The 27,224-nt window shown below is 44.0% G+C and overlaps 1 protein-coding gene across 1 annotated transcript in view; it reads right to left on the reverse strand.

Moving 5' to 3' along the window:
• The window catches only part of LOC146822078 (dihydropyrimidinase-related protein 1-like), a 234,961-nt gene that overhangs the window by 49,243 nt on the left and 158,494 nt on the right, over window positions 1-27,224 (reverse strand). The window contains exon 11 of the mRNA XM_085613175.1: window positions 24,194-24,335. Within this exon, the coding sequence (XP_085469301.1) occupies window positions 24,194-24,335 (142 nt within the window). The remainder of the gene's footprint in view (window positions 1-24,193; window positions 24,336-27,224) is intronic.

The raw sequence follows: 27,224 nt of genomic DNA on the forward strand, positions 1-27,224 counted from the left end.
AGGCTGCCACCGCCTAATCAGTCATAGTACGCACGTACTAATTATTAAAGCAAACCGCAAAGGTACAAGGAGGCAGTGCAGCTAGCAGAGTGTGCCCCCCTGCCGACCGGCCCACCACCACGAGTAATGGTAAGAGATTAGAAGTTAAGCACTTAAAAGTTTTAAGTTAAGCTGCAGCAGTAATTCATTGTAAACTAACTAGCTAAGCGAAGCCAGCTAACTAGGGATGCCAATGCTAACTATCTATGCCCGTATGCCGTCACCAATGCTGTATTTCTTTTGGGTAGCGTGATGGGGGTTCCGCCGGTCTGGTTGTAACTGTAAGATCACAGGCGTGGACCGTGGGGCTGGAGGCAGGCAGCAGGCAGCTCACCAACGGCTCCAACCGCTCCATAATATATATACGAATAATACGACGATTATTAGGATGATGATGGTAGATTTAGGCTCACAACTTAAAGCAGGTCAGTAACATAAACGAAATATCACTTTCAGTAACAATATGGTTGCTTTCTATATACAATGCATATATGATATAAATAATTGCACATCACAAATAGTGTGATGGTTGAGTGTACTTTTTAGATAAAATAGTTCCCCATGCATTGCAATGAAATCACTCATTCAAAGGCAGAATAATACAGCAAACGGCCAATAGCATTGTGGTGACAGAAAACTACCCCTCTTGGTTGACTTAAGATGTGACGGAGAATGTCTTAAGGCAATGGCTTTAAGAAGCGGATGCAAATACACCAATGGTCACAGAGAGCTGACCGTAAGTACACTCTATGTACATTGTAAGCAGTAGGTCCTGTAGACAGCTGCACTGTCATCTCAGAGCTGAACATGATTTGTGTCTGTGATTATAGGGGGATCTGGGTAATTGGACAGCACACAGCCATAAACACGATTGACTATCATTAGGGAAGATTTTATTTTTGTGGCCTAGGGTGACCAACCGTCCGTAAATTGGACCTCACGTCCGTTGTCCGTGAGGATCCTTTTTACGGACGCCTTTTGTCTGAAATTTTGGGCCTTGCAGGAAACGGAAGAGTTCCCTGTGAGAGGCCTCAGCCCCCTTGATGGGGCGCCTTGCACTCATCTGTGAAGCACAAGAGCAGCCCCACCCCGCCCATTGTCATTCTGTATGCGGCTGACTGCCACATCCAGAATGACAATTGGCCAGTCTGGGCTGTGAAAGCATGTGGGGGCCTCCTCCAGTCTCCCCCTGGGGCAGGGCATTCCCTTAAGGTTAGATGGACGACATTTACATTTACATTGAACACTAGTCAAAATAGCCTACAGAAGTACAAGGCTGACTTGAAATTTCATAACTTTAAACCCCATTTTGATTCTCACACAAATCTAGGTGTTGTGAGCTGAGCATTTACTAAGCACCAGTGAAACAGTGTACAACATTTTTCGGGCGACATGTTGCACTTCATTCAGTCTTGACCTCCAAAATGAGGAATTGGGATTAGCTCTGGTTTCAAATGGGCCCTGGTGCACTGAAGGGGACACAGCACACAAACTGTAGGATTACCGTGACCCAGACCCTTTTCTTTACCAGGCTTTCTTCCAAAATACTATTGCAGCAGAAGGGAAAGTTACACCAAGCAGGCAAACACAAAGAATATGTAGAAGAGAAGTACCACAATTACAGTGTGCAAAGTAAAAAAGTTTAGAAGAAGATATTATAGTTCTTTCACAGTCTCATCATTTCAGAGCTAAAGCATTGTTAATATTATTTACAACAAAGCCATAGTTGCTGCTTTTTTTTAATTGATTTTATGCAACTAACATCCATTGACAAAGCCAATACTCATGGCTTGCTGAAAGTCTAAAGTTACTGGATGCAATGACAGAAACAGCAAAATACCAGTCGGGCGGCGCACTATGCTCAGCACATATTTTTAGCTTACGTGTTTTAAGCCAAGCGCTTAATTAAATCAGACACACCCCCTGGAGAGACCCCGACTTTTTTATCCCACGTAAAGCCCTGGAAACAACACAATGTCACAGTCACCTCACGTCCTGGCACTTTGCATCATGCATGACTTTCAAGTTTTCAGATTGCCTATGTGAAGGTGCATAGTGAATCTCCCCCACCCCACCCCACCCCTTGCTTTAGGAACTACAGCGAGGGTGAAGTTCTTGATGAGCCTCTTCTGTCTGCAACTTGATGGGTGGATGAGTGGGTGGGTGTATAGGTAAAATGTGGCAGAAAGGATGGGTGGCTAAGTGAAAGGGGCATGGCGAGAGAAAGGGAGGATGGATGGATGAGTGAAAGCATGGATGAATGATTGGCAGAATGGATGGGTGAACGATGCATAATGAATGAAAGGGAGGGTAGAGAGTTGGATGGATGGATGAGTGAAAGGGTGGACAGATGAGTGACTGGGTGGATGGATGAGTAAGTGAAAGGATGGTTCAATGGGTAAAAGGGTAAATGGTTGGATGGATGAGTGAATGGGTGGAAGACTAAATGGATGAGTGAAAGGATGGCTTGGGTGAAAGGGTAAATGGTTGGATGGATTAGTGATTGGATGCATGAGTGGAAGAGTAGATGGATGAGTGAAAGGATGGATTCGGTGAAAGGATGGATGGATGATGGATGGATGAATGAAAGGGTGGGTGGATGAAGGGATGGATGAGTGAAATGATGGATGGAAGGCTAGATAATGGATAGGTTTGTAAATGATTGAAAAGGTTTGGATATGGATGGGCACACAGATGGAAGGACAGAATGAATGGTGAAAGACTGAATGATGGATGAAAGAATTAATGGATGACAGAATGTAAATTATCATATGAAATACCACAAAAAGACCTGCACAGTTGCTCAAAGCTGCACACATACCAAATAATTGTGAAGTGCACGATTTTCTCAACCTCGTATAAATTTATTTTGACTTGTACTTAAGTGGTTGTCTATTTACTTACTATTATAGTATTGAGCAACTTCCTCTGGTGTGTCTGTAAAACGTACCTTTTTCACAAAGTTTTGTTCTGAATTTTGACCTTCTGTCCTGAATTTTTGTCCTGAATTTTGACCCTCTGTCCTGAATTTTTAAACTTACCGTCCTGAATTTGCACCCATGCCAGTTGGTCACCCTATTGTGGCCTGAAGCCATAGCGCTTTTCGATACTGATTCTGTTTGCTGAAGAGTGTTCGAAACACTGCCAACCTTTAAATGGGGATTTTTTTAGCATATTGAACAGAAATTGTGTTATGGCGATGTGTGGTACGCTCTTTTTCATGGAAAGTTGTGAAATAGCATTTACAGAGCTTAATCCACTATACTTTTACTTTGCACCAGTCGTTTCTTGAAAACACCATTGTCACATTTCGAGAAATGACAGTCCGCATCCTATGTATCCAATTTTAGGAGGAATAGTTTCTTGGAAAATTGAAGAAAAGTTAGTATATGTGTGTGTAACTCCACCAACCATGATATGTCACCTCTGCTTTCCTTTAACGCCTTTATCATTAAACAATCGTAAATCAGACTATACGTGAGCCTCCTTGCCACACGTGAAGCACCAACTCTGACGCCAAATACAAGCTCTTTCACTCCTCATAAAACATATCAAATCAGGCCATATGTGAGTTGCCTTGCCACCCACGAAACACTTGTAAATCAGGGCGAATATAAACCCTCTGGGCATCATGAAACACAGGAGGATAAATATGACCAAAAAAAGTGAAACGCTTGTGAATCATACCGTATTATTTCCACTCCAATCAAAAGAAACAGACATAATCAGAGCTAAAATAAAAATAAAACTTTGGGAGGGGATAGAGACACCTGCCAGTGTGCTGCAGACAAGAAAATTGGGACACACAATCCCTAAAAAAAAGTCTGCTATTTGGTGTGCAGTGGGCCGTTCATGCCTTCCGACGCCAGTGTCACGGCACCTGTTGCACTACTGATAGCTACGCCCCTACCAGGGTTTGACTGGGACAAAAAATAGGCCCGGGGACCACAATAAAAGTGACCCCCATTGGTGAAGCTTTGTTGGTTCCTGGCAATTGGCATTGTCGCCTCCTTTCATTGGCTGACCTTGCTATGAGTCAACCAATGAGAGGAGGGTGCAGTCCCTTACTCGTAACAGAGTGGATGTGGTCAGTGAGATTTGCTGACCCCACACTACTTTGTCACTGATAGACACTTGGCCCTGGGCACTTCAGGGATTAAAACTAAAGCTCCCAGGTCCAAGGCTTTCAGTGACGCTCCCCCTCGTCATGAGGGATAGGACTTCCACCACTTTGCAGGCCTACAAGATCTTCAGTCTGGAAAAGTTCCCCTAGACATCCATGCACCTTCACATTTATACTCCACTATACTGATTAACCTTAACCCCATACCCCTTCGGCCACTGAAAGTGACAGAGGCTGACTCATTCAAGTGTATTGCATGATTTTATTCAGTTTATCTGTTTGGACTAGTGTTTTCACAACATTTTGTTTTATTTTGTCACTTAAACTTAAGCTATGTCAAAGTTGTATCTTTGAACTCATAGACTCTGTTAAAAATGGCATGCCCTACCTCCAGTATTGTCCTTTCCCCAAATCAGCACACAGAGCACTGAAATTGTTCCTTTTCAATGCATTAGTGGTTTTAGCTAATTTATTCCAAAATTATGCTTTAAATGCACTTTTGCTTTAATCTTTTTTTAAATGGTTCACGGGGAACCTCCTATCAAAACCTTACTCTGAGGAAGGCTCCCTTTCTGAAATTTAGAACAGGTATTATATTTGACTTTTAGCAGTGCCAGTTGAAGATGTGGGTGGAGCTAATAGAGTAAGTGGGTGGAGCCAGTGGAGGGAGTGGGTGGAGCCAGAAAAAAAGTGGGTGTGGCCTCCGACAAACATTTGAGCACCTGCACTTCATATTTTACAAATTAAGCACTGCTCTCGGTGTTTGGGAAATAAGGATAGTATCGTCGGCAAATAATAATGCCGTAACCGCTTCACCACCTAGTTTTGGGGAATCATGCACGCAGTTACTCAGATAACTTGGTATATCATTAACATATAGGGAAAAGAGTGTTGGGGCTAACACGCATCCTTGGCGCACACCACGGTCTACGGGAATAGCCCTTGAGATTTCACCATTCTTTCCCCATCTGATTTTAGCAAAATTCCCCGTGTGAAGCCTGATGAGTTCTTTAAGTAATTCCCCTGGGACCGCCATGTTCTTAAGTGTAGACCACAGCAATTTACGCAGAACAAGGTCAAAGGCGGCCCTAAGATCCACAAACGCCACATATAGACTACCCTTTCTTAGGTTTATGTACTTCCAACAGATGCACATAAACCTAAATACTTGATCGATAGTACTAATTTTGGATCTAAAACCAGCTTGATATTTAGTCAATATTTTAGTCTCTTCAGTCCAATCTAAAAGCCTGTTTAAAATATGTCTGGCAAAAATCTTTTGTAAAATGTCAATTAAACTAATTGGGCGGTAATTACTAGGATCATAACGGTCTCCTTTTTTAAAAATTGTTATTATTTCAGCCCCTTTCCAGGAGTCAGGGATAGGTGTACCAGCAGCAATCGAATTACACAGGAAGTTTATGTATGGTCCCCACACTTCTACATCATGTTTTAGTAAATCGCCGGGAATTTTGTCGGGACCAGGAGCTTTGCTCGTTTTCACGGCCTGCAAGGCCTGAATGGATTCTTCTAAACTGAAGTGTAAAAGAGCATTACTCGTTCCTAAGTCTATCTCGGGGTCCTTGAGGGACAAACTCTTCTTTTTATTGGCGTAAAGCTTGGTAAAATGATCACACCATGTATTTTCATCTAGGAAAATATCCTTAGTTGATCTACCCTTCTTATTCCCCTTGGCAATTAAGTTCCAGAACGTGCTTTGGTCACGCTGCTTAGTTGCATTTAAGAGATCCTCCCAAATAGTTTCATCCCAGGATTTTTTTGCTTGGTCCATGGTTTTGTTATAAGTTAATCCTCCGTTTTTTATATCTAGACGATTACCAGATTTTACTGCCTGAATCAGCCTTAATTTAGCTTGTCGGCAATCTTTATTATACCATGGATTCACCATCTTGAGAGGATTCCCTTCCCTATTACTGTCTTGTTTATAAGTTTTACTCAGTAGTGGAGTTAAAGCATCCAACAACTTATAATGTAAATCAAGAACACCCTGAGTACCCACTAAAGGTAGCTGGGGTGTTCCCATAATTTCAGAGAAGACATTGTAGATGTTTTCCAATGTTTTTTCCGACCCCAAAATGTATGGCCATCTTACCGCACGTCTATTGTTTGATATTTGTAACTCCCCAGTAGATGATGTTGGTAACATTTCTTCGTCAAGTCTAGTAATAAATGGGTGAGGATCTAACCATAGTTGGAGAGGGAAGTGATCACTCTCTGTCCTTTGGTCTACCTTAAAATCTGCTATTAATTCCCATACGTTCCGGGATGCCATTATAAAGTCTATGTGTGATCTGTAAGTTCCCTTGAAATAAGTCGGAGCTGCTGGTCTATCCGAACAGAAACGGCCGTTGCAAGCCCTTAAGTCGTGCGCCACAGTCAATTGCAAAATTTGTAAAACGGCTACGGTGTTATTAACTGAGCCCACTGACTCTAAGGGTAAAATATCATTAACGGCGTCTTGTTCATCGAATATTTTTTCCATGCCCGAAACAGGCTCATATTTACAATTAAAATCCCCGCCAACTAATACCTTTGCATTATCTCCCAGTGTATCTAAAAAGGAATCCAGGAGTTCTATCGTTTTAGATTCCTTATGAGATGGATATGGTCTATTGTATATATTTATTAAGTAAATGATTTCTTTCATTCTGGTAAGAATTTTAATGCCAAGTAGGTCTGGAGGGGAAATGGATATCTGGCTAGCCTCTATTTCTAGAGACACTTTAACCCAAATAACCAATCCCCCTGATGCTCTACCTCTATTAGATGGTGTTGCATTAGAACTATATGTTTTACAACCCAACCTATGGGGAATTTCCACCATCCATGTCTCCTGTAAGAATATGATATCATAATCCTCTACGTATGAGGACCATATCACATCCATTAAATTCTTAGCTAACCCAGCTATATACCAAGATAACAATCTGATACATGGGTCCTCTTTTATGTGTGGTGAAGCTGGGCCTACTAATATGATGTCATTCCCTGTATTGACCTCAGGTATGACTAAAGGATTTACCTTATTAGCTTGATTAGCAACTTCAATATCATCCTTTCCCTCCATGGACATTATATAATACTTGTCTATGACCCCCGAACTAGCTGCCTCACTCGTTGTAGGATAGGAAGATAAAATCTTATTTCCCAACTTGTCTAACACAGTATCACCGGGGCATGTTGGTATTGTAAGATTTGAACCCAATTGTTCAACATTCACGCCTGAACCCCATATCTGATTGTCTATTCGTGTGTCTGTGCTTGATTCATTTAGATGTAAAAGTCAGTCATTTTGATCTAACATGCTCAATGCTGAGAATCTATTTTCAGTTGGGATGATAAAGTTTATGCCTCTGCTATTGAGCATGGGTCTGCGATTGTTAGGTAATTGTGGTACTCTGGTCAAATGCCTATAGAAATACCCCAAAGAATGCACACCCACATCAAACTCCCCTATATCCCGGGATGCTGCTCTTAGAAGGACGGTCGCAGCGTGCTGGGGGTGTCTAAAATTAATAATTATGCAATCCCCCTTACATCTTTTTCTTGCGTTACCAATCCAGGATACCCTTCTAGTAGACAGAATGTCATCAGAGAGGAGTGGGGGAAAACCACAGTTTTTATGTAACCAAGCAATTGATTTCCGTTTAAGAGAATCGTGGGATTCCTCCCGATGATTTGATACTGTCGGATCTAGGGGTGGGACATTTGAAAGGACTACAACATAAGGTTCACAATCGGGCAGGAGATTAATATGATTTGGTCTATATCCAGGAGTAGTGGTCCTCTCACTAGGTGGAGCTACATTTGACTGAGTGGTACAACCAACTGGATGACATATCTCCCTGGGTAAAGATTTGAATGGGCTTTTCCTTCTGATTATGGCCGGTTGTGCCTGATCAATTGAATATATTTCTGACTCAGGAGTTGTTGCAGTCTGATCTTTCCTCTTATCCTCTAAGAGACCGCCCAACCTAGATACCTCCGTAGATAAGAAATCAATTTTTTCCAAAAGGGGTTTGGTCACCAGATCTAATTTTGCCTCAAATAGGCTAGAAACCTCCATGGATAGAGAATCAATTTTTTCCATGAGAGGTTTAGTTATGAGGTCTAATTTTGCCTCAAAAATCTTGGCAATGTGTCCCAAAAGGTTATCGTTCCCATCACCCTTGCTAGCTGTGTTATCAGTAGCAGTCACAATATTTCTATGTCTTTGGTCCAACTTCAACTTGGGGTGGGCATTTCCCCACTTAGTTAGGGTTTTCCTACATTTCCTTACAGGTCTCTTAAAGGGGGAATGAGGTGACACAGGTTCACTAGGTAACTCTAACGGTGCTTGAGTAGATACTTCGTGATCTAAAGAAGTGGTAGCTAAGGTTTCAGTACGAGAAGTATCAATACTGGGTAAATCCAACATAGTAAGATCACTTTCAATATCAGTATCTATAGAAGTGGTGAGGTCCGGAGTAGAATCCTTCCCCAGTGATTTTCTTCGGTCGTTATTTATCTTGCTCACCATTTTGACAAAATAGTTGTCCAAGGTGGAGTTCTTTGTGGCCATTCTGAGTCTCAATACAAATGTGTTAGTCTCTAGTATTGATAGTAAGAAATCAGTACTGTTTAAAAATCGTATCTCTACACACCAGTAGAGAACACAAAAAGTTAAAAGAATACCTATCTCATTTCAATCGCAAGTTGTTACAGTACTATAACGGGACAGCAACCCTGGTACAGCGATTGTTCAACTGGATAAAACCTTGATACAACTCACGTCATCAACGTAGCAACGATCAATTTTAGAAAACCTTGATTTAGGGGGGTGGCCCGACCCGACCTCTTCCGGCCTCCTAACGGCCGCACAACGACCCGCCCTTTGCCCGGGCTTAGCCCGCCGCCGCCCGCGCGCGTCCCGCGACGCGGAGGGAGCCTCAGCAATTTATGCGCCTCCGGGCGCGCAGCTCGTGGCCACCAGGAAGTGGTACCGGGAACTCTGGGAGCTGTAGTCTCCCCCCACAGCGGCCAGCGGTAACGATGGCGGCGGGAGAGACCAACAGCGTGAGCAGCCCAGGAAGAGTGCAGCAAGATGTGACCGGTGTCGGCGGCGTCAGGTAAGTGTTGATTCGGCCCCCGCTCCACCGATGGAGCCTCAGCAATTTATGCGCCTCCGGGCGCGCAGCTCGTGGCCACCAGGAAGTGGTACCGGGAACTCTGGGAGCTGTAGTCTCCCCCCACAGCGGCCAGCGGTAACGATGGCGGCGGGAGAGACCAACAGCGTGAGCAGCCCAGGAAGAGTGCAGCAAGATGTGACCGGTGTCGGTGGCGTCAGGTAAGTGTTGATTCGGCCCCCGCTCCACCGAGGGAGCCTCAGCAATTTATGCGCCTCCGGGCGCGCAGCTCGTGGCCACCAGGAAGTGGTACCGGGAACTCTGGGAGCTGTAGTCTCCCCCCACAGCGGCCAGCGGTAACGATGGCGGCGGGAGAGACCAACAGCGTGAGCAGCCCAGGAAGAGTGCAGCAAGATGTGACCGGTGTCGGCGGCGTCAGGTAAGTGTTGATTCGGCCCCCGCTCCACCGAGGGAGCCTCAGCAATTTATGCGCCTCCGGGCGCGCAGCTCGTGGCCACCAGGAAGTGGTACCGGGAACTCTGGGAGCTGTAGTCTCCCCCCACAGCGGCCAGCGGTAACGATGGCGGCGGGGGAGACCAACAGCGTGAGCAGCCCAGGAAGAGTGCAGCAAGATGTGACCGGTGTCGGTGGCGTCAGGTAATTGTTGATTCGGCCCCCTATACTGAGTTAGCAGGCAAGGTATTTGGATTCTCAATCTGCCTTTTCAGAACCAGTTTGGGTTGTCTCCCTTTTCATGTGTCCTTCACAGGCTGTCTTCCGCACTCAGCCTTTGTCTTAAGTGATGCTCCGTACAGCTGGGTTGTCTCCAGGTAGGTGCATCCAGAACTACGGCACAAAGAAGTATGAGCAGTCTGCTCCTTGACTGTTAACACCCACATCTGACACTGATCAGGAACAGAGATAAAGCGCTGCTCCCCTTCACTACCACCTTGACCACAGATACTGTGTTCCCACCCTTCACCACTGCCATCGACCAGATGGTAGTTCCAGAAAGACTAATCAGCAGCTCTCTGTATTTGAAGATACCTAATTGAATTTCTAAATGAAAACATGTCTCCTCTTTCCCACTTCAGTGTCTCAGTTCTGTCCATTCTCAGGATGTCGGCATTACTCTTCTACTGGCTGGTGAAGCAACCTCACTTCTATTGTCTGCTCATGAGCAGTTAAGGGCTTCCAAAATAAAATCCAAAGGCCTGTGTCATCTGGTTCACCCATGAACCCAGATACTGCACACCAGTCCACTAGTACACACTCATGATTGAGTGCATAGGCTCTTGGTGCTAGGCTTTCAGGTTCACTGTAAGCAGCGGAACTTTGGGAGAGTTGGCCAGTGGGCTCTCACTCACATGACACAGCTAAAAGGCCTACTCATACTATATTCACTACAAAACCCAATATAATCCCACCACTGCACTACACACATGACACATGTGAGAAGTACAGTGGCCCAGCTGTCGCTATGAAGGGCATTGCTTGGTGCACCCCTCCAGGTCCAGAAAAAGTTCAGAACCTCTCATAAGTCAAGGTCAGGTCTAGGCGGGGACCAAAATCCAAACTTGAGGAAAACAGACACTTGCAGTTTAACACAACTGGGCATCATGCAGGGGACATTTCCACCCCAATAATAACCAAACTGGCACGTGATTGCCTTTGTGATCAGTTTAGCCTTCCTGAAGCTCAACCCAACCAAGACAGAATGCCTTGTCAAGAAAAACAAACAAGAAATAATAAAAACGTGGCTCAACGACATTAACCATGATTACTTCGACCTCAAGTTTCAGTGAATGCCAAATCACTTGGATTCACCTTGGACAGCAACATCATCCTCAAAGAAAACATTAACAAAAATGCCTGGTACCAGCTCCATCTTCTAAAAAAAGAAAATCAATTTTTCCAGAATGAGACTTCAGAACTACTGTTCAAGCCCTTTGTCACGGGGCCGGGATTCCAAGGGGGGGACTGAACTCAACAAGGGTCTGGTGGGAGGTTCAAGATGTCACCGCGCCTCTTGTTTCCCCACCACAGGACGAATGGTTCGGTCCACCGCAAGTTACCTACGGGACGCTGGCAGAAACAGGACCAGGTCCCTTTAATTGGAACATTGCTGCCAAAGACCCCGCCCCCAGAGACGGCCTCACGGCCGGCGGACCAACAAGAGAGGACGAGATCTGGAAGAGTGTGTGTTCTGACACCGAAGGAAGAGAGGAGCGAGAGACAGAGAACGCAGAGCGAGAAGGAGAACAGAAGCAGACGAAAAGGATGCCGAGCAGAGGAGTGGCCGCCGAAAGTGTGAAGATCAGGAACGCGCTTCACCTAGCCACGCTCCAGGAAGAGCGTGGCTAACACAGGTACGAGAGAGGTTCGCGGGCTGGGTAGGGAGGCGGGAGAGACCGGACGGTTAAATGTGCCTAGCCCCATACCGGTCCTTGTGTTGGTTGATTCCCCACCCCTGCACTATCACTCCTCATACTAGAGTGCGTCACTTGCATGGGTTTGTTCCTTCACTCCCCTTCCCTACTACACGAACCTTCATGAGCACTCATCCATGTTTTCTCCAGTTTGTTCTTCGGACTCCTCAGAACACCTTTACGCCAATCCCATACCACGACGTAAGAAAACCGGAGGGAGGACACCGGAGGTAACCAAGGGAAAAGCTTGAAGAACCGAAACCAAGACAGAGACCTTACTGCAGTTATATTTCATCCCTATACTGGCCTCACGAAAGAGACGGGTGCTCCATAAAATAAAGCCTTCTCTAAGTCTGTTGTCCTGCCCGTTCATTCGGTCCCGTCACTCCCTTGTACTCTTGTGTCTGGATGATGGTAACACACTGCTCCGCTGTCTCCCAGACTCCACATCGGCATTTCTTAAAGGCATCATACATTTCGCAGCACATCTCATTCAAGGCCGGAAAAAATATGATCACATTACCCCTATCCTGTTGGAACCCCATTGACTCCCGTTACCAGCCTAGACCATCTTCAAAACTATCTGCATCATTTACAAAGCCAACATGACCTGCAATTCTACTTTTCTTATGGACAAGCTCGCCATATCCAGTGGCTCTTAGCACACCCACAGCCAGCTCACCATCAAACTGGAGACGAAGAAGTTAAAAATAAAACAGACAGCAGGCCTTTTGCATCTGTGGACCCAGGATCAAGAACAACATCCCCGTATCCACAAGGGCCACCTGCATGCTACTGCAATTTAAGAAAGAGTTGAAGATACACCTCTTTAAACAACATTACATCCCAATGTAGCAACATTCTGTAACCAGCTACTTCTCCTATCACTCATTGACTATATGCTTGCCTTTTACTCGATCTCAAGATGCTATCCATGGCTTCCCTAGACTGGTGTACCTCCTGGTCTTAAGGAAGTGGATGGCATTCTGTCTGAGAACACTGCATACATTCAGGAGCTGGATTACTCCTTGCAACGTGGGGCAAGAGTGACGCAAACATACATTCAGGAGCTGGATTACTCCATGCAACGTGGAGCAAGAGTGACGCAAACCTTAAGTCAGAATTATGCGTTACCTTACTCTGGGAAGGCATTTCATGGGCTTTGCGTGGGTATTTCCACACAACTCCCATGGTTTTTGACGCATTCCCAGATTGCGCCCAAAAGATACGCCTTCCCAGGAGAGGCGTAATGAGGAGGAATATATCTGTTCATCCTTCAGTACACATAGATAGAGGAATATGCTCCTCAGGATTGTTTTTGTGCCGGACGATGGCCCTTCCTGCTCAAAAACTATCCTACATGCAATGCAGGAACCCTTGCACCTTGGTACAAGAGTGCCTGCGTTAGTGCTACGCTGCCAAAAGGGCATCAGTGCAGAGAAAAAGGCAGGAATGCGCCGTATTGCCTTGAATACGGTGCATTCCTGCCCTTTCCCTGTCACGTCGTGAAGAGCAGCTAGGTGGCTTGTTGTGCTGCACTACGTGACATTTTCATAAATAGTCCCCATTAGTGTCTATAGTGAGAAGGTCAACCACCAATTTCCTCACTTGAGATACTTTAAGGGAATGGGTAAATCTAAAATCCTAAATCTGTTTCTTATGCCTAGCCTCCTGGCAAACTTGCAGAAGAGAGGTCAGCTCCCACCCAGGGCATAAACAGTGCACTATCCAATGCCCAGAACCTGCACAGTGAAACACTGGAGCACATGGTCTTTTGTCTTCTATGAGTGAGTCAGGGGATTCTCTATTCCTCAGAGTGATACATATAAGGCTGTTCTGGGGAACACCATCATGTGATGTACCATCTGGACCATTTGCCAGTGTGCATAGCACCAGTCTCTTACATGTTTTTGTGTACTCCAGCATGTTTGTGAAACGTTAGGACTGTATTATCCTTCAAAAGCATTTGTATAGCAATAACAGTACTTGTCTAGATTTCAATCTGGGACAATGTACTCAGGGAGGTATTGCTGGACTCAGGGCCACCTGGTGTTGACTTTGGGGGTAGCTGTGTTTAGAAATAACTTATGGGTCTAAAAGCACCGCTGCAGATTTCCTTGTGTGTCAGGCAGTTTTCCTACAACAATACAAATGTCAATATAACTCTGGGGGAAGAGCAATCAGAGTTTTGTCTAGGGACAGTTTTGACTCATCATAAAGTAGCTCAGAGCGTTAATGTGCCTGCCGCAAAGAACAAGTACCATGCAGAGCAGATAACTGTATTTTGTGTGGATAGCTCAGTGGGTTACTGTTTTCGTCACAGAGATTCTTTTGCTAATTGCAGTTTGTAATTTACAATCCTAATATAGCACAGTGACCTGTGAGCTGTCATCAAAGAGCTGCATGCAAACTGCAAGGCATAGTACTGGAACCTTATGTTTTTTCCCAGTCTTTCATTATCCAAATGTTGTTTAAAAGGGTTAATTTGGGTTGTAATACATTCTTATTAGTAAACCAATACCAACCATTGTGTTACGTTTTAAATCTTGAGTTTGTGCTTCAGTACACCAAGCACTGAAAATCTACCGATTACCAGTATGGGTAACGCGACTCCTACATCTTGTAGTCCTCGGTGTGTTCGGTAACATTCCCTCTAGGCTGATTTACACATTTGCATGATTCACTGTCTCTGTATAATGTGTTTGTGATGTAAATTGTTCTGACACCCAACACTGATATGAGAAGAGCAATAAAACCAATGACATGCATGTGAGACGGGGGCTTTGGAGAGATTCAGGGCACTGTTGCAGGGTGGGAGTGAGGAAATCCGAGGAGATGGCGGTCATCGCGGGCTCTAATAAAGATTGATGCACTGGGCACCACCAATGCTAAAGCTGGCTCTGGCTGGACGTACCCATGTCTTTTACATTGTGGGTCATTAGATGTAATTATCTGGACTGTCTGTCATTGGGAAAACAGAACACAGCATTTTTGATAACTTCAGTAAATTCCTTGTTGATCCGAAACCATCGGTTAGGATTTTTATTTTTTGGCCGAATTTTAGAATGTGGGTTTTGATATCCCTCAAAGGTAATTTTTGACATCAGCGCTTTACAATCCTAACATAATCCCTTTACTTTACAACATTAAGGAGGTTTGCTTGACTCTCTAGTTCCATGCCGATGAAAGTCGGCTTTACGTCTCAGCGTTACATGTGAGAGGAATATGGAAAACTAGCGGCACAGGATTGTACTACTGAATCGCAGCGGCGACAATATTGTGGCATACTGATATCGACGACAGAATATTGAGGGACAACATATCGAAAGGTAAGGCATATAGAGTAGTATAGATTTACTATTATTAATTCCACATCTCTGTACCTTGAAGTTATATGTCCGTGTAGGCACATATATGTATGTAAATGTCTACGTGCAAATATGTGGAGTTAGATATGGTACAACTCTACTAACTAACCTGTTGATTTTGTATTTTCGATATCCTGACCTCGCTATTCTATCCCATTGATGTTGATGATTCGCTATTCAGGACTAAGGGTGGGCGTAGTTCGCGAAGTAGCACTTCGCGAAGCTACGCAAAGTGAAGTTCGCACTACGCGAGCTACGCGTAGCACTTCGCGAACTGCGAAGTAACATGTTCGCACTGTGCAAGATGTTGTTTTCAATGATTGCACAGTGCGGACAAGCAACCGGCACTGTGCAATCATTGAAAATGGCATCTTGCACAGTGCGAGCTGTAGTTTTCTGCTGCTCGAGTAGATTTTTACTCGAGCTGCAGCTTTCTCAACGCGAACTGGTAGTTTCTCATCGCGAGCGGTCACGAGCATACGCGACCCCTCGCAATGAGAAACCTGACCTTCTCGCGTTGGGAATCTCGCCGGGAGGTTTATTTTCCATGCTCACGATCGCGAACAAGGAAAAAGTCTCGCCAGGATGTCATTTTGCTTGCTCGCGGTCGCCAACTTGACGTTGAGGACCGCGAGCAAGCAAAAAATGACCGCAGCACTACGCAACACTACGCTACGCGTGTTCGCACTGTGCTACGTGCAGTTCGCGTAGCGCGAAGTAGCGCGAACTTCGCAAACTACGCGAGCGTAGCGCTTCGCCCAGGCCTATTCAGGACACACCGCAGCACACTGCCTCTCACAAACACAATCTTGGCTGAGGGGCAGCTGGTTGGAATTGAATACAATGAAAACATGTCAATAATTAATCCAGAGGCCGAGCAAACAGGAGGCGATGAACGAGAAAACAACAGTGATATATGTGTATAATACCTCAGGAGAAAGTTATACATCTTGGATGTACCTTGGGTAAATGTCCCTATAATGAACCAGCTAGTTGGAAAAGGATTTCTTTTTACACAAACTCTGGCATACATACTATTTCATCCCCAGTGAATCTTGGGCAGTTTCCGTGGGCCCGAAGACCATTTACCCTCATAGTCTACTGCAATACACTATACAGGAATTATCCAGAAAGAATATGTCTGTCTGCAGAAAGTTGGACAGTCAGGTGTCAAGCTGAGACCTGAACTGACATATATAATTGTCTCGATGAGGTTAGAAAAAAGGGTCTTGGGTCAGGACCAGATTATCTCTATAAAGTTGGATTTTGCGTCATCTGCCTTAAGGGGGTACCACTCTACGCGTCTCTGGGGCTTAAAACTGGGATAGATCACCAGCTCTGCAGATGGACAGTTTACCAAAATCCCAGATTAAAGGCCTCATTTACAGTTTGGTGAATGTGATACTCTGTAACAAATGTGACAGATGTCCCATGTACCGTATTACAAGTGCATTATAGCCTATGGCACGTGTTATATGTCGGATGGGATATTGGCCACGTTTTCACAGACTTTGGAGGACCCTAAATGAGACCCAAAATAAGGTAAAAAATTTGTCAAAAAGTCAGATCAAAGTTTTTCTGCCTGTGGAGTCAATGTTGGAATAGACTTCTCAAACAACTAAAAAAGCCCCCTCATCGCTGTTTTTGTTGCCACCAGATAGGCCCTCATTCTCATCAGCCCATGATTCCTCAGCCGGGTATCACTGAGAGTTATTGCCTGAATCAAGATTAAAACATGGTGGGAAATTATGGCACAGATCCTGCACCAAAATTAGATAGGGAACATGCAGTATTACTAAGCGATCATACAAGCAATCTGTGCCCACTGGCCACCAGGGCCTGCCTACATGGTCCATCGACTTGTTTTCCCTTTGGTCGGGGAAACTTACAATTATCCCACTTCCACTTGGCTCTCTAAGGACGAGTGCCCACCAGCAGCCTGAACACAGGGCATCTACCCTCACATCAGTAGCAAGCTACTCACTGTTCCAATCCCTTTGAGCTAGGGTTGTGCTATACAACACCACATTCATTCATCCATACACTACACTTGCCAGTCCAGTCCATCGAAGGGGGGGCTGAAACAATATGAATAGTAAGGTCGGTACATCTCAGCGCAGAGTCTAGTGGATGAGAGGGCTCAGTTCACTATCTCACCTAGAAGAGAGCGCCTGAACTCATCATTATATGATTTAAGCACTTTGAGGCCCTACGAAGAGCTGTCAATGTATGCAGCAGCCCACCAAACATCAGACACGTATGTCTGTTGGTTCCTTATTTCCTCTAAATGTGTGAACCGCAAATGAATTGTAAATTAAATTCATGAGCCCCCAGGCTCAGAAGTGTGACCGTGATTGTTTCTGATGCGATCTGCAGTTAAGCAATTTAACATAATCCAAAGCGCGCATTGAGCCCTTGGGGGTTGACTCGTGAATAAAAATGCCACAGAGCCAAAGAGGGGCCACATTAACACAAAAAGACCGTTTAGTACCTTAACAGAGGCAAGAAATGATTCCAAAGACTTAAGTATAAAGCTTTCAAATGTTATAAAATGCTGCAATTGTTCCAGTAATTGCAAATGACTTAAAATGTTTAAATTCTTCCAGTAATTGCTTCTCTGTCATTTTATTCACTTACTTAGTTCCTTTTTTGACAATTTTCAGTTTATTATTCCTAGAATCCCATGTTTCCTTTGCATCTAAAGTTTATACCTAATATTTGAATAATGGTTTGGGTTTTTTGAATTTATTAAATGCTGTTTTCCATCCTTGGTGAGGAGTGCAGTTGTCCACGTGTTTAAACACAGTTTGTGTCAATTTGTTCTTCTACACCTTCAAAGAGTGTCAGGCGGGGAGTACATCACTATCCTGATCTGTCTCCAGGGAAGGCTGTGTACCCTTCTAGCGGGTATTTAGGCCTTTCAACTGAATGGGACCTTTAACAAAGTCTAAAATTAAATTCACCTGTCGAGCAGAGCTGGCAGATTGACTGACGCCAGCACCTCACTCCTTGCACACTAATGTTGCAATGAGGACTGGTAACTGCCCTGAGCTGTGAAAGGCCTCCTTGCTTTAACAGGTTGAGCGTGTTCTGAGGCATCTAGAAAACCTGAAGTTGTTTATGACTCTGGGCCTCAGCTAGAGATGGCTGGCTTTATGATTGGAAGCCGCCACTGATTCTGCCATCAACAAACCCCTCTGACTGGCGCACACGCTGGAGGAGATATTAACTGAAGGACCACCCTATTGATGGCTGCAATTCCTTTGTCATGTTTGCCGGTTTTGTTCCTATCCAGGACCGCCGCGCACACCTTGACTTTTACATACAAGAGAAGTGGGACAACCTTTCAATCCTAGCGAAATAGGTCAGTCGGTTAAAGTTCCTGCTGCAGAAGCATGCATGTTCCTCGCAGATAACAGTTTTCAATCGATGTGAGACAGTTTAGAGGGTTCAGGCACCAGCCGCAGAGATCCATGTACAGCCTGCAGCTCACAAGGTCCAATCCTTTTAGGAAGGCTCTTGCGGTTGAGTTGTGATGTAAGCCGCTGGTCATGTGCTCCAATCCCATTAAGGTAACTCCTGAGTTAATACATCTTCTTCTGAGATCTGCCGGCCATCTGTTTAAAAATGCAGCCGCCGCTCAGGCTTTCATCTGGGCTCTAAACCATTGCTTTCAGCTGTGATTGTCCAATTGGTTCAGTTTAAATGAACCAAGAGTACTATTGCCAGAATGTATGAGGATGTTAAAGGAAAGCCTAGGTGTTGGAAATATTGCCTCTGGTGACATGGAGTCATCTGGGAACCCTATTCAAAGAGTGTTACAGAGCTGTCATGATTGTCAACATGTGTTCCACCCTAACCAGAGCTATGCTCTGCTCAAGCAGCCAATGAATAAAAGGCATTCACATCTGTGTTTCCAAGCTCATTAATCCTTCTTTTAAACCCTACCATACACAGGTAGCTTTCCTTCATGTAGAGGTACGTGTGGTTTAATAAATTGTAATGTTACCCCCAAAAACAACTTTAAAATCACTGCTAGGGTGTGGTTGCCATCAGCACACGAGTGGTAAAGGGTCAGCAGTGCATGTAAATCTTATGAAGCAACGGTGGTCGGGACCTTGAATGTGACCTGTATTTAGGAGGCAGCGGAGCCTATCCTGATACGATAGTTGTAATTTGGATAGCAGTCCAGCATATTGCAGGCCTTAGATAAATCATGGGGAATAAGGACTGCTTTGCTGGGCCTGGTGTTGACCAGTGCAGTCCCTGCCCTTCCAGCTGCTCCAAAGCTTGATTGACAAGCATGGATGAAGTTGTTTGCTTGAGTAAAGGATCAAAGTTCATGTTCAAGGATCTTAATGAGATCAGCTTTGATGGATTATGTTTGTGCTTCAGATGTGGGAAGTGCACCTCCATGTAGAGACATTAAAATACTGGAATGCAAGATGAAAGATCACCAGTTTGTTTTTGGTGGTCTGGATCATAAATGGATCATTGTTGAAGATGTTGACATTTCAGCTACTTGGGTGTATGTCCCTCTCTCTCCATACCTAACTTGATGCTCCTCCTGATCTTGGATATGAGAGATAAGAGGAAGTTCAAAGCTGTCTCTCTCTCTTCATACCTAACTTGATGCTCCTCATGATCTTGGATATGAGAGATAAGAGGAAGTTCAAAGCTGTCTCTCTCTCTCCATACCTAACTTGATGCTCCTCCTGATCTTGGATATGAGAGATAAGAGGAAGTTCAAAGCTGTCTCTCTCTCTCCATACCTAACTTGATGCTCCTCATGATCTTGGATATGAGAGATAAGAGGAAGTTCAAAGCTGTCTCTCTCTCTCCATACCTAACTTGATGCTCCTCCTGATCTTGGATATGAGAGATAAGAGGAAGTTCAAAGCTGTCTCTCTCTCTCCATACCTAACTTGATGCTCCTCCTGATCTTGGATATGAGAGATAAGAGGAAGTTCAAAGCTGTCTCTCTCTCTCCATACCTAACTTGATGCTCCTCCTGATCTTGGATATGAGAGATAAGAGGAAGTTCAAAGCTGTCTCTCTCTCTCCATACCTAACTTGATGCTCCTCATGATCTTGGATATGAGAGATAAGAGGAAGTTCAAAGCTGAATGTAGTTTTCTGCTAATTGTGTTAAACAGGAGGTTGCTCTTGACTTGTCTTGTCTCAAAGTTAAACAACTGATCCACAAACAGCATTTCCTGGCTACTTTGTAGTAGAATGTTTTTGAAGTGTCTTGCTATATGCTGTACGTGCTATTGGCTGAGTAAGGAATCTCAAAACTGGTGATGGCTAGCTTACTTGGTAGTTACTCACTATATTTTATATTGAGACTCATTTCATTTTAACGATGACCCATTTGCCACCACGCTGACTTTTCCTATGTTTGTTAATGACTTTGCTAACATTTTTAGTAAATGTAATACAACGTGATTGCCCATACCTGCAGGCAATAGCTGCTTCTAACTCCTCCCCCCATAGCTATGGACCCAAGTTACAGATGAGGGCACATAATGAAAGGGGTAATTAACAGCTGTTTTTGAAGGGCAATATGGTTATTAGTAACCCTGCCACACACACCAACACACCTAAAATAGGTATTGTGGGAGTATGAGCAGCTTCTCATCGGAATGGTTTCCCTCCTCCCACAGCGCTCCCTGTCCTTCTTCTAATCGCGTTGCCGCCAGTACACAGATAGCTGACTGGGCTCCTTCCTTTCCCTTTGGTGAAGGGAAGCCCAACCACCCATAGAAAAGTAAAATTAGGTTGTTTATGTTTTTCAACTTTTCTTTGGCTGATTGGGATTCTCTTCGCCAAGACCCAGACAGCCATCTGTGTTCCGGCAGAACGATAAGAAGATGCACAGGGAGCACCATGGCAGGTTGAAGCTGGGTATGTCGCCAGAACATTCATGTGAGAGGCTGCTCCTGCCTTGGCAATGGTACCAAGGATCTGTCGCTCCAGGACAGGCAGTTCTTTCTCTTATCTGGCTCGTCCTGCTTGGAATAAACTTCTTGTTGTCCTCCACCCTGTAAGATCTGAACAGATCTTTAAGAAGATGCTCAAAACATGACTTTTTGCTCAGACTCAAGTGCTTCTCTGCTATGACCGGCGCCGCAACACTTCTTGGAGCGATACAAATATCTGTTTAGCATCATCATCACAGTGCCCCCTGTTTGCCCACATTGGGATGTTGAGAGTTGGCCAGTAATATAAAGCTGCCTTTGCGGGCCAGCCATGTTAAATATGGCCAAAGGGAGCATTCTGATGTTCCCAATTTCTTATTGTGTGCTAAGTTACTACTTTCCCAGCTTGTTCACTCAGAAGTAACTCATGAATGTACAATCGAGTACACTCATTTTTGTATGAGAAAGCCTCTTCCGCTATGGCGAAACGCTGACTTGTAGATACAGGTGTCCATCTAATCAGAAGAAATTATGGGTGTTGTCAACCTAGTGGGGTCATCTTCTTGCAGGACTAAGAACCATTTCTAGGGTGGATAAGAATCTCTGCATATAACTCTTGGCCTGGCAGCTTCCCAATAATCTCTTGTGAAAAAACTCAGTGAGTGTGAACATTTAGGGTATTCTTCATGGACAGGACAACTGCTCGACCTTTGGCCTTGTCAACTGGGCTTCCAGGCACTCTGAAGTGCACACTGTGTATTGAAACTGCACCCACAATCATCATTTATTGTCCTTGTGAACCCTCCTTTTGGACATAAACATCCTACAAAGGGCAATAATGAGTTTGTATGTGGACAGCTGTTAGGAAACATTATTTCACAAATGCTGCAGTGCTACGAGCTTTGAAAACTACAAGAACAAAGGATCAAAGAAAACATCAGTTACAAACTAAATAAGAAAAAGATGGCAGGAAAATGAGGAAATGAAAGGTTGTCCCTTCATAATCTCATGCAGAATACTTAGAAAGTGAAGACATGGTTTTACAATCAAAGGATGCACATGAAGCAGGACTTTGAGAGGACCAATTTCACACAACAGTCTGTGCTCATATGTTACATTTATAACTACAACAAGTGAAGACAAAGCCAATGGATCTCGCCTTTTGCCTGTCGATGCAGGTGTGTTGGCTTAGTGAATGCTTTTCGCTGATGATTCTCTGCATGGGCAAAAAGAAATGCTTTTTGTCAGTTATGTGCAGCATGGGCAAAAAAGAGAAGAAAGTGCAGCTACATATTTGTACACATGCCTGTGTATGCTTGTGATGGTACAGCAGCCCAACGAGATGACACGTGACCATAAATAGGACTATGAATATGTATATATAGCACACTATCGGATGGGTTTCTTTGAACTGTGCAAACTATATTGGCTGCAATTTCCAGCCAACAAACATACTCGAAAAGGTTTTGAGACCGTTTTTAAACTTAATAGATTTGGTTGTAATCAAAGAGAGCGGGAAAGCATGTTCTATATCTTGGCTCTGTCCCCACAACTGGCTGTCTTAGTTCTTGGAATATTAACTAGATATTGTTGGTTAAAACCTAAATTGTGCCATTGAAATTTACCTGCCAGGAATTCTGGACAGCCTAGGAAAAGGGCTTAATGCACCAGAACCATAGCATAGGAGAAGTTGTTGGAGCTTTTGAATTAAGGTACACAGCTGCATTTTGCATGCTTTGTAAGCTTTACAACAGGGCAAAGCAAGGAGATTTTCTTTTAGAAAAGGCAGCACGTTCTTTATGCATTTTCGCATCCAGCAATAGATGGGTATTTGAGGGGGAAGCAGAATAAGAGAGAGAGCAAGAGAACCCATGCACTCCTCTGGAGTATTGAAAGAAAAAGAAAAATGTAGTTTCCTTAATTGATCTTTGGAAGGATACCAGCCATCCTATCAAAAGGATGGTAATGAAGCTACGCTTCAGGGGTATGACTTACACAAGAAGAGGAAGGAAAGTGATCAAATAGAAAACAATGAAATGGAAATAGCAGTGAAAACAATCACATGAAATTGGCAAGAAAGTTAACAAGTTGTAGGCAAAAGCCTGGCCCAAAGCCCATTAAAAGTAATGGCACTGTCCACGATAGATCTTCGGCAACAGACAGCTAAGAGCTGTCTGCAGGTAGACCTAAATTTCGCTTCAGGATCAAAATTCGCAAATCCTTATTCTCAGAAATAATTTTTCCTAACCTAAATAACACTTACAACGCCATAAAAATTGTCCCTCTAGGGCTTTTGGAGGAATCCTAGGTATTGCCAGGAGGGTGAAGTCGGTTCTTAGGAATATGGTGATCACATACCTATTTGTACCTTTGTGAGGATTCAAAATCAGTGCAAACTGCTTTTTGTATTAAATTTACACACTTATCTGTATTCCACAAAAAACAATGATGGAGTAAATGTGCAAATTGGATGTGAAAAAGATAAAAAAAAATCCTCATATGTTCAGCGGCTTTAGGGAGACAGATTACCATAATTGGAAAATATTTTTAATGTGAAGAAAAAAAGAAAAAAGTTAAGATGCCTTAGCCTTAATCATAAATAGGAAGACATTGTGCCCACAGACAATACGTTGGTTTAAAGTTAGGTGAGATACAAGCCTATTAGAGGTTTTTGGCACCCAAAACAGGAGCGTACTTATGGAAAAAAGTTCAAGAAAGGGTATAAGGTCAGAACATTCATTTGCCATGCAATTCACACATTAAGTGGAGGCAAACCGGGTACCTCTTCTTTCCCCTGGTGAACAGGACTCATGAGTTAGTTATTCAGAAGGGATTAAGCATCAAACCAGAGACATGAATACCGGCTCACTCAAGCTTGCTACTTTAATTTCAAGTGACCCAACGTAATTTTCAGTCACTGTTTAGTTAAAATTCCACTTAGTGTCCCGAACAAGCCCATAGCCTAGACCCTGCAGCCCCTCCCCTCTGGAGCCCTCTGCTTGGCCCTGAGAGATGCCAGCCTATTAAAAACATATACAGCTTGCACTACATTTTGCAGGGAAGCTCATAGTACTATGGGTCCCAAATGCCATAAAAGGCATCACAGTTATTGAGTCAAAGTTATGAGTTCTTCGCTTTCCTAGCTCTGGTAGCGGCTGTTTGCGACATAAGAAACAAAATCACTTACTACAGACTTGTCCCAGACAATGGTCATTCTTTCTTCAATTCCATTCACTCCCTCTGGAATCAGAGTGAAGTTATCCCTTCCAATGGCTTTCTGTGCTGTGCTGTATGAACAGTGCCCACTTCCTGTCACCTGCAGATCTCCACTGTAGATTAAAAAAAACATGGCATATGTTGACTTCGTAGTAAACATTTACAGTGATTATAAATCTGACTTGACCAGTAAATTGGGTATGCAAGAAGTATATCAAAAAGTCCAATAAGGAAACTTGCAGCTGCGTCCTAGTTGGAGATAAAATTATTACATTTAATTTTGTATCCCAATGCTTTCCTATAGAACAGTCAACCCTGCTACAGTGAAAACAGCTTTTGGGGCCTTGTCACTGTAAGGACATGTTTAACATAAAACATTTACATGTCATATTTTTAAAAACTGTATGTCCTGCTTTATGGGCAGTAAACCTACTTAAAGGTGCACTATTAGTCTCTGAAAGGAAAAAAGATTATAGGCCTGTAAAAAGCGGTTAGTTTGACAGGTCAATTTGAAATTTGAAACTGCACAGCCAGGCTACAGATGGTAGGCATGCAGTCATGTTTGCATTGTCACTGTAGTGGATGGCACAACAGGTGCTGCAGTTCACCCGTGACTTTTAACCTACAGGCCCTGGCTAAAGTGTTGTACCATATACTAGGGACTTATAGGTATGTGAAATATGCCAATTAGGAGCATGCCAATTTCATCATGTGTATAAGGAGAGCACATGCACTTTACTGCTCGTTAGCAGGCGTAAAGTACACATAGTTCTGCAATCAACAAAATCAATCAAGGCACAAAATTGGGCGTACACCAAGCAAAAGATAGTCAATTCCAGCTGTGGCCCAAAAAAGGGAGACCCTCTGATGTGCTTTTCAATGCAACTTGGACCGAGAGATATTTGAGAACAATGATTGCCACAACGTGATGCATTGAATTCTGCCTTTTAAATATAGAGGAATGAACCTTGGCTGCTGGAAGCCAATGAAGAGTGAAAAACTCATTGTTAATGCTGTTGGACTCAGGCTGCCATATTTCAGACAGCTCGGGCCTCAAAATCTGGCCCAGGGAAGCCCTCCCAAGATTCCATAACCATAGACCAATGTGTCAAAGGGGAGAACCCAGAGTTATTTAATGATGAGCGTGTTTATTGTAGGACAAGGTTTATTTCAGCTACAAGAGACCAAAGAACACAGGCCTAGCCACTGGTCTTACCTGGGGTTCAAAACTGAGTTTGAAACCCAGGACCACCCCAATTCTTTTCCTGTTTTCAGGAAAGTACCTGGATGTCCAAACAGTTTAAAGCTGTAGTGTCATTTGAAAGGCTCTAAGTTTATGATTGAAGCCCTTTCATAGGGCCTCAGTGTTGGTTTAATTCAGGATTCTCCAAAGTTGGTCCTGGAGGGCCAGATCAATACCAGATTTCGTTTTGCTTGTAAATCTGTTTTATTGAGATTGCAAGATAAAACAAATACAACAACAAGCAAAAAAGAAAAAAAAGAAGAAAAAAATAATACCAAAAAAGAAAAAGGGGGGGAAAGAAAATGGGCGAAGCAAAGGCACAGAAACAAATCAACATTCTCAAAAAGCACAGCGTTGGGATCCAAGGGGTATATTTGTGTTAAAGCACAGATACGGAACCGTTGCATATCTCACATCCTCAAAGCATGGAAAGACACCATACATAATTCAAAAACATTTAAACATGTGCAGAGAAGCTAATTGGTGCGGAAAGGGATAGAGGGGAGAAGCAGAAGAAGCAAAATGTCACCCAAGAAAGAGGGGAAACCCCTATAGAAAAGAGAACAGAAGGAGGAGGAAGGACCATGGGAGGTCACCTCCGTTGGTGTCTAGAGCAGTATGGGAGACCAATTACACACAATCTCTGTCCAGCCCCCAAAGTCCGCCCGCGCAAGAAGGAAGTATGTTATCCTCAAAGAGGTGTAAGGCCCGAAGCTTCGGGGGCTGGAGGTTGGCGTGTTCTAGTGTGCAGACGTAATCTACCAATGGTTGCCAGGTGTCTGCAAATTTAGTCTTGCGAAGATGAAGCAATCCGAGAGAAGTTCCATTGCCATGGTATGCCACAGGCGAGTGAACCATGCGGTCACTGGGGGCGCATCAGTCTTCTTCCAGTACACTGCTATTGTCTGTTTAGCTGCATTAAGCATGTGCAAGATTAAGCGCCAATCCACGTGTGTCATAGCAAGGAGATTTGCAGGTTTGAGTCCCAGGATAAGTAAGGTCGATGCTTCAGGTATTGGGTAGCCAATAACCTTTTTAATGTGACTTAGAATCTCCTTCCAGTAGGTGGCCAGAAGTGGGCAATGCCACCAAATGTGAAGAAAATCCCCAATTGCGCTTGTGCAACGCCAACAGACAGGAGAAGAGTTTGAGAACATTTTGTGTAACCTTTGGGGAGTGTAATACCATTGTGTCATAACTTTGTAAGCGGTTTCTCTCTGTGGCATGCTAAGAAAGACACTTGGTATGTTGCTCCGTAATTGTTCCCATTGTTTAGGGGTGATCTCATCGGGACTACTGGATTGCCATTGTGACTTGTAGGTATGTGGAATGATCAGGGGGGCATTTTGAAGCACTTGATACATGCGAGATATCAATCCCCCTGGATCTGTCATAAGAACGGACCAGTAATTCAAAGGGGGTGAAAGGATGACTGGCTTCTTGGACAGCGGACGATGATTGCACACAGTGTCAAAGCTGAAGATATTGCAGTCGCGCGCCCTCAGAAAGGTGAAATTCCCATTTGCATTGATCAAAAGACTTGAAGGTGTCTCCCAAGAAAAGATCCCTGAGGATTCGACATTCTCCTTCTGACCAAGCCTGGAAGGAATGGGGTTGCAGGGCTGGTGGAAAGTGTGGATCACGAGCAATAAAGGTGTTGGGGGATGGAAAGGAGGTAAGGCCCTGGATAGTGCAAGTTTGTCCCATAGTTCCAAAACGGTTTTCGTGGGTATGGCCATGTAGGCACTACGCGGTCGAG

The sequence above is a fragment of the Triturus cristatus genome, chromosome 6, assembly GCF_964204655.1.
Source record: "Triturus cristatus chromosome 6, aTriCri1.1, whole genome shotgun sequence".
NCBI lineage: Eukaryota > Metazoa > Chordata > Amphibia > Caudata > Salamandridae > Triturus > Triturus cristatus.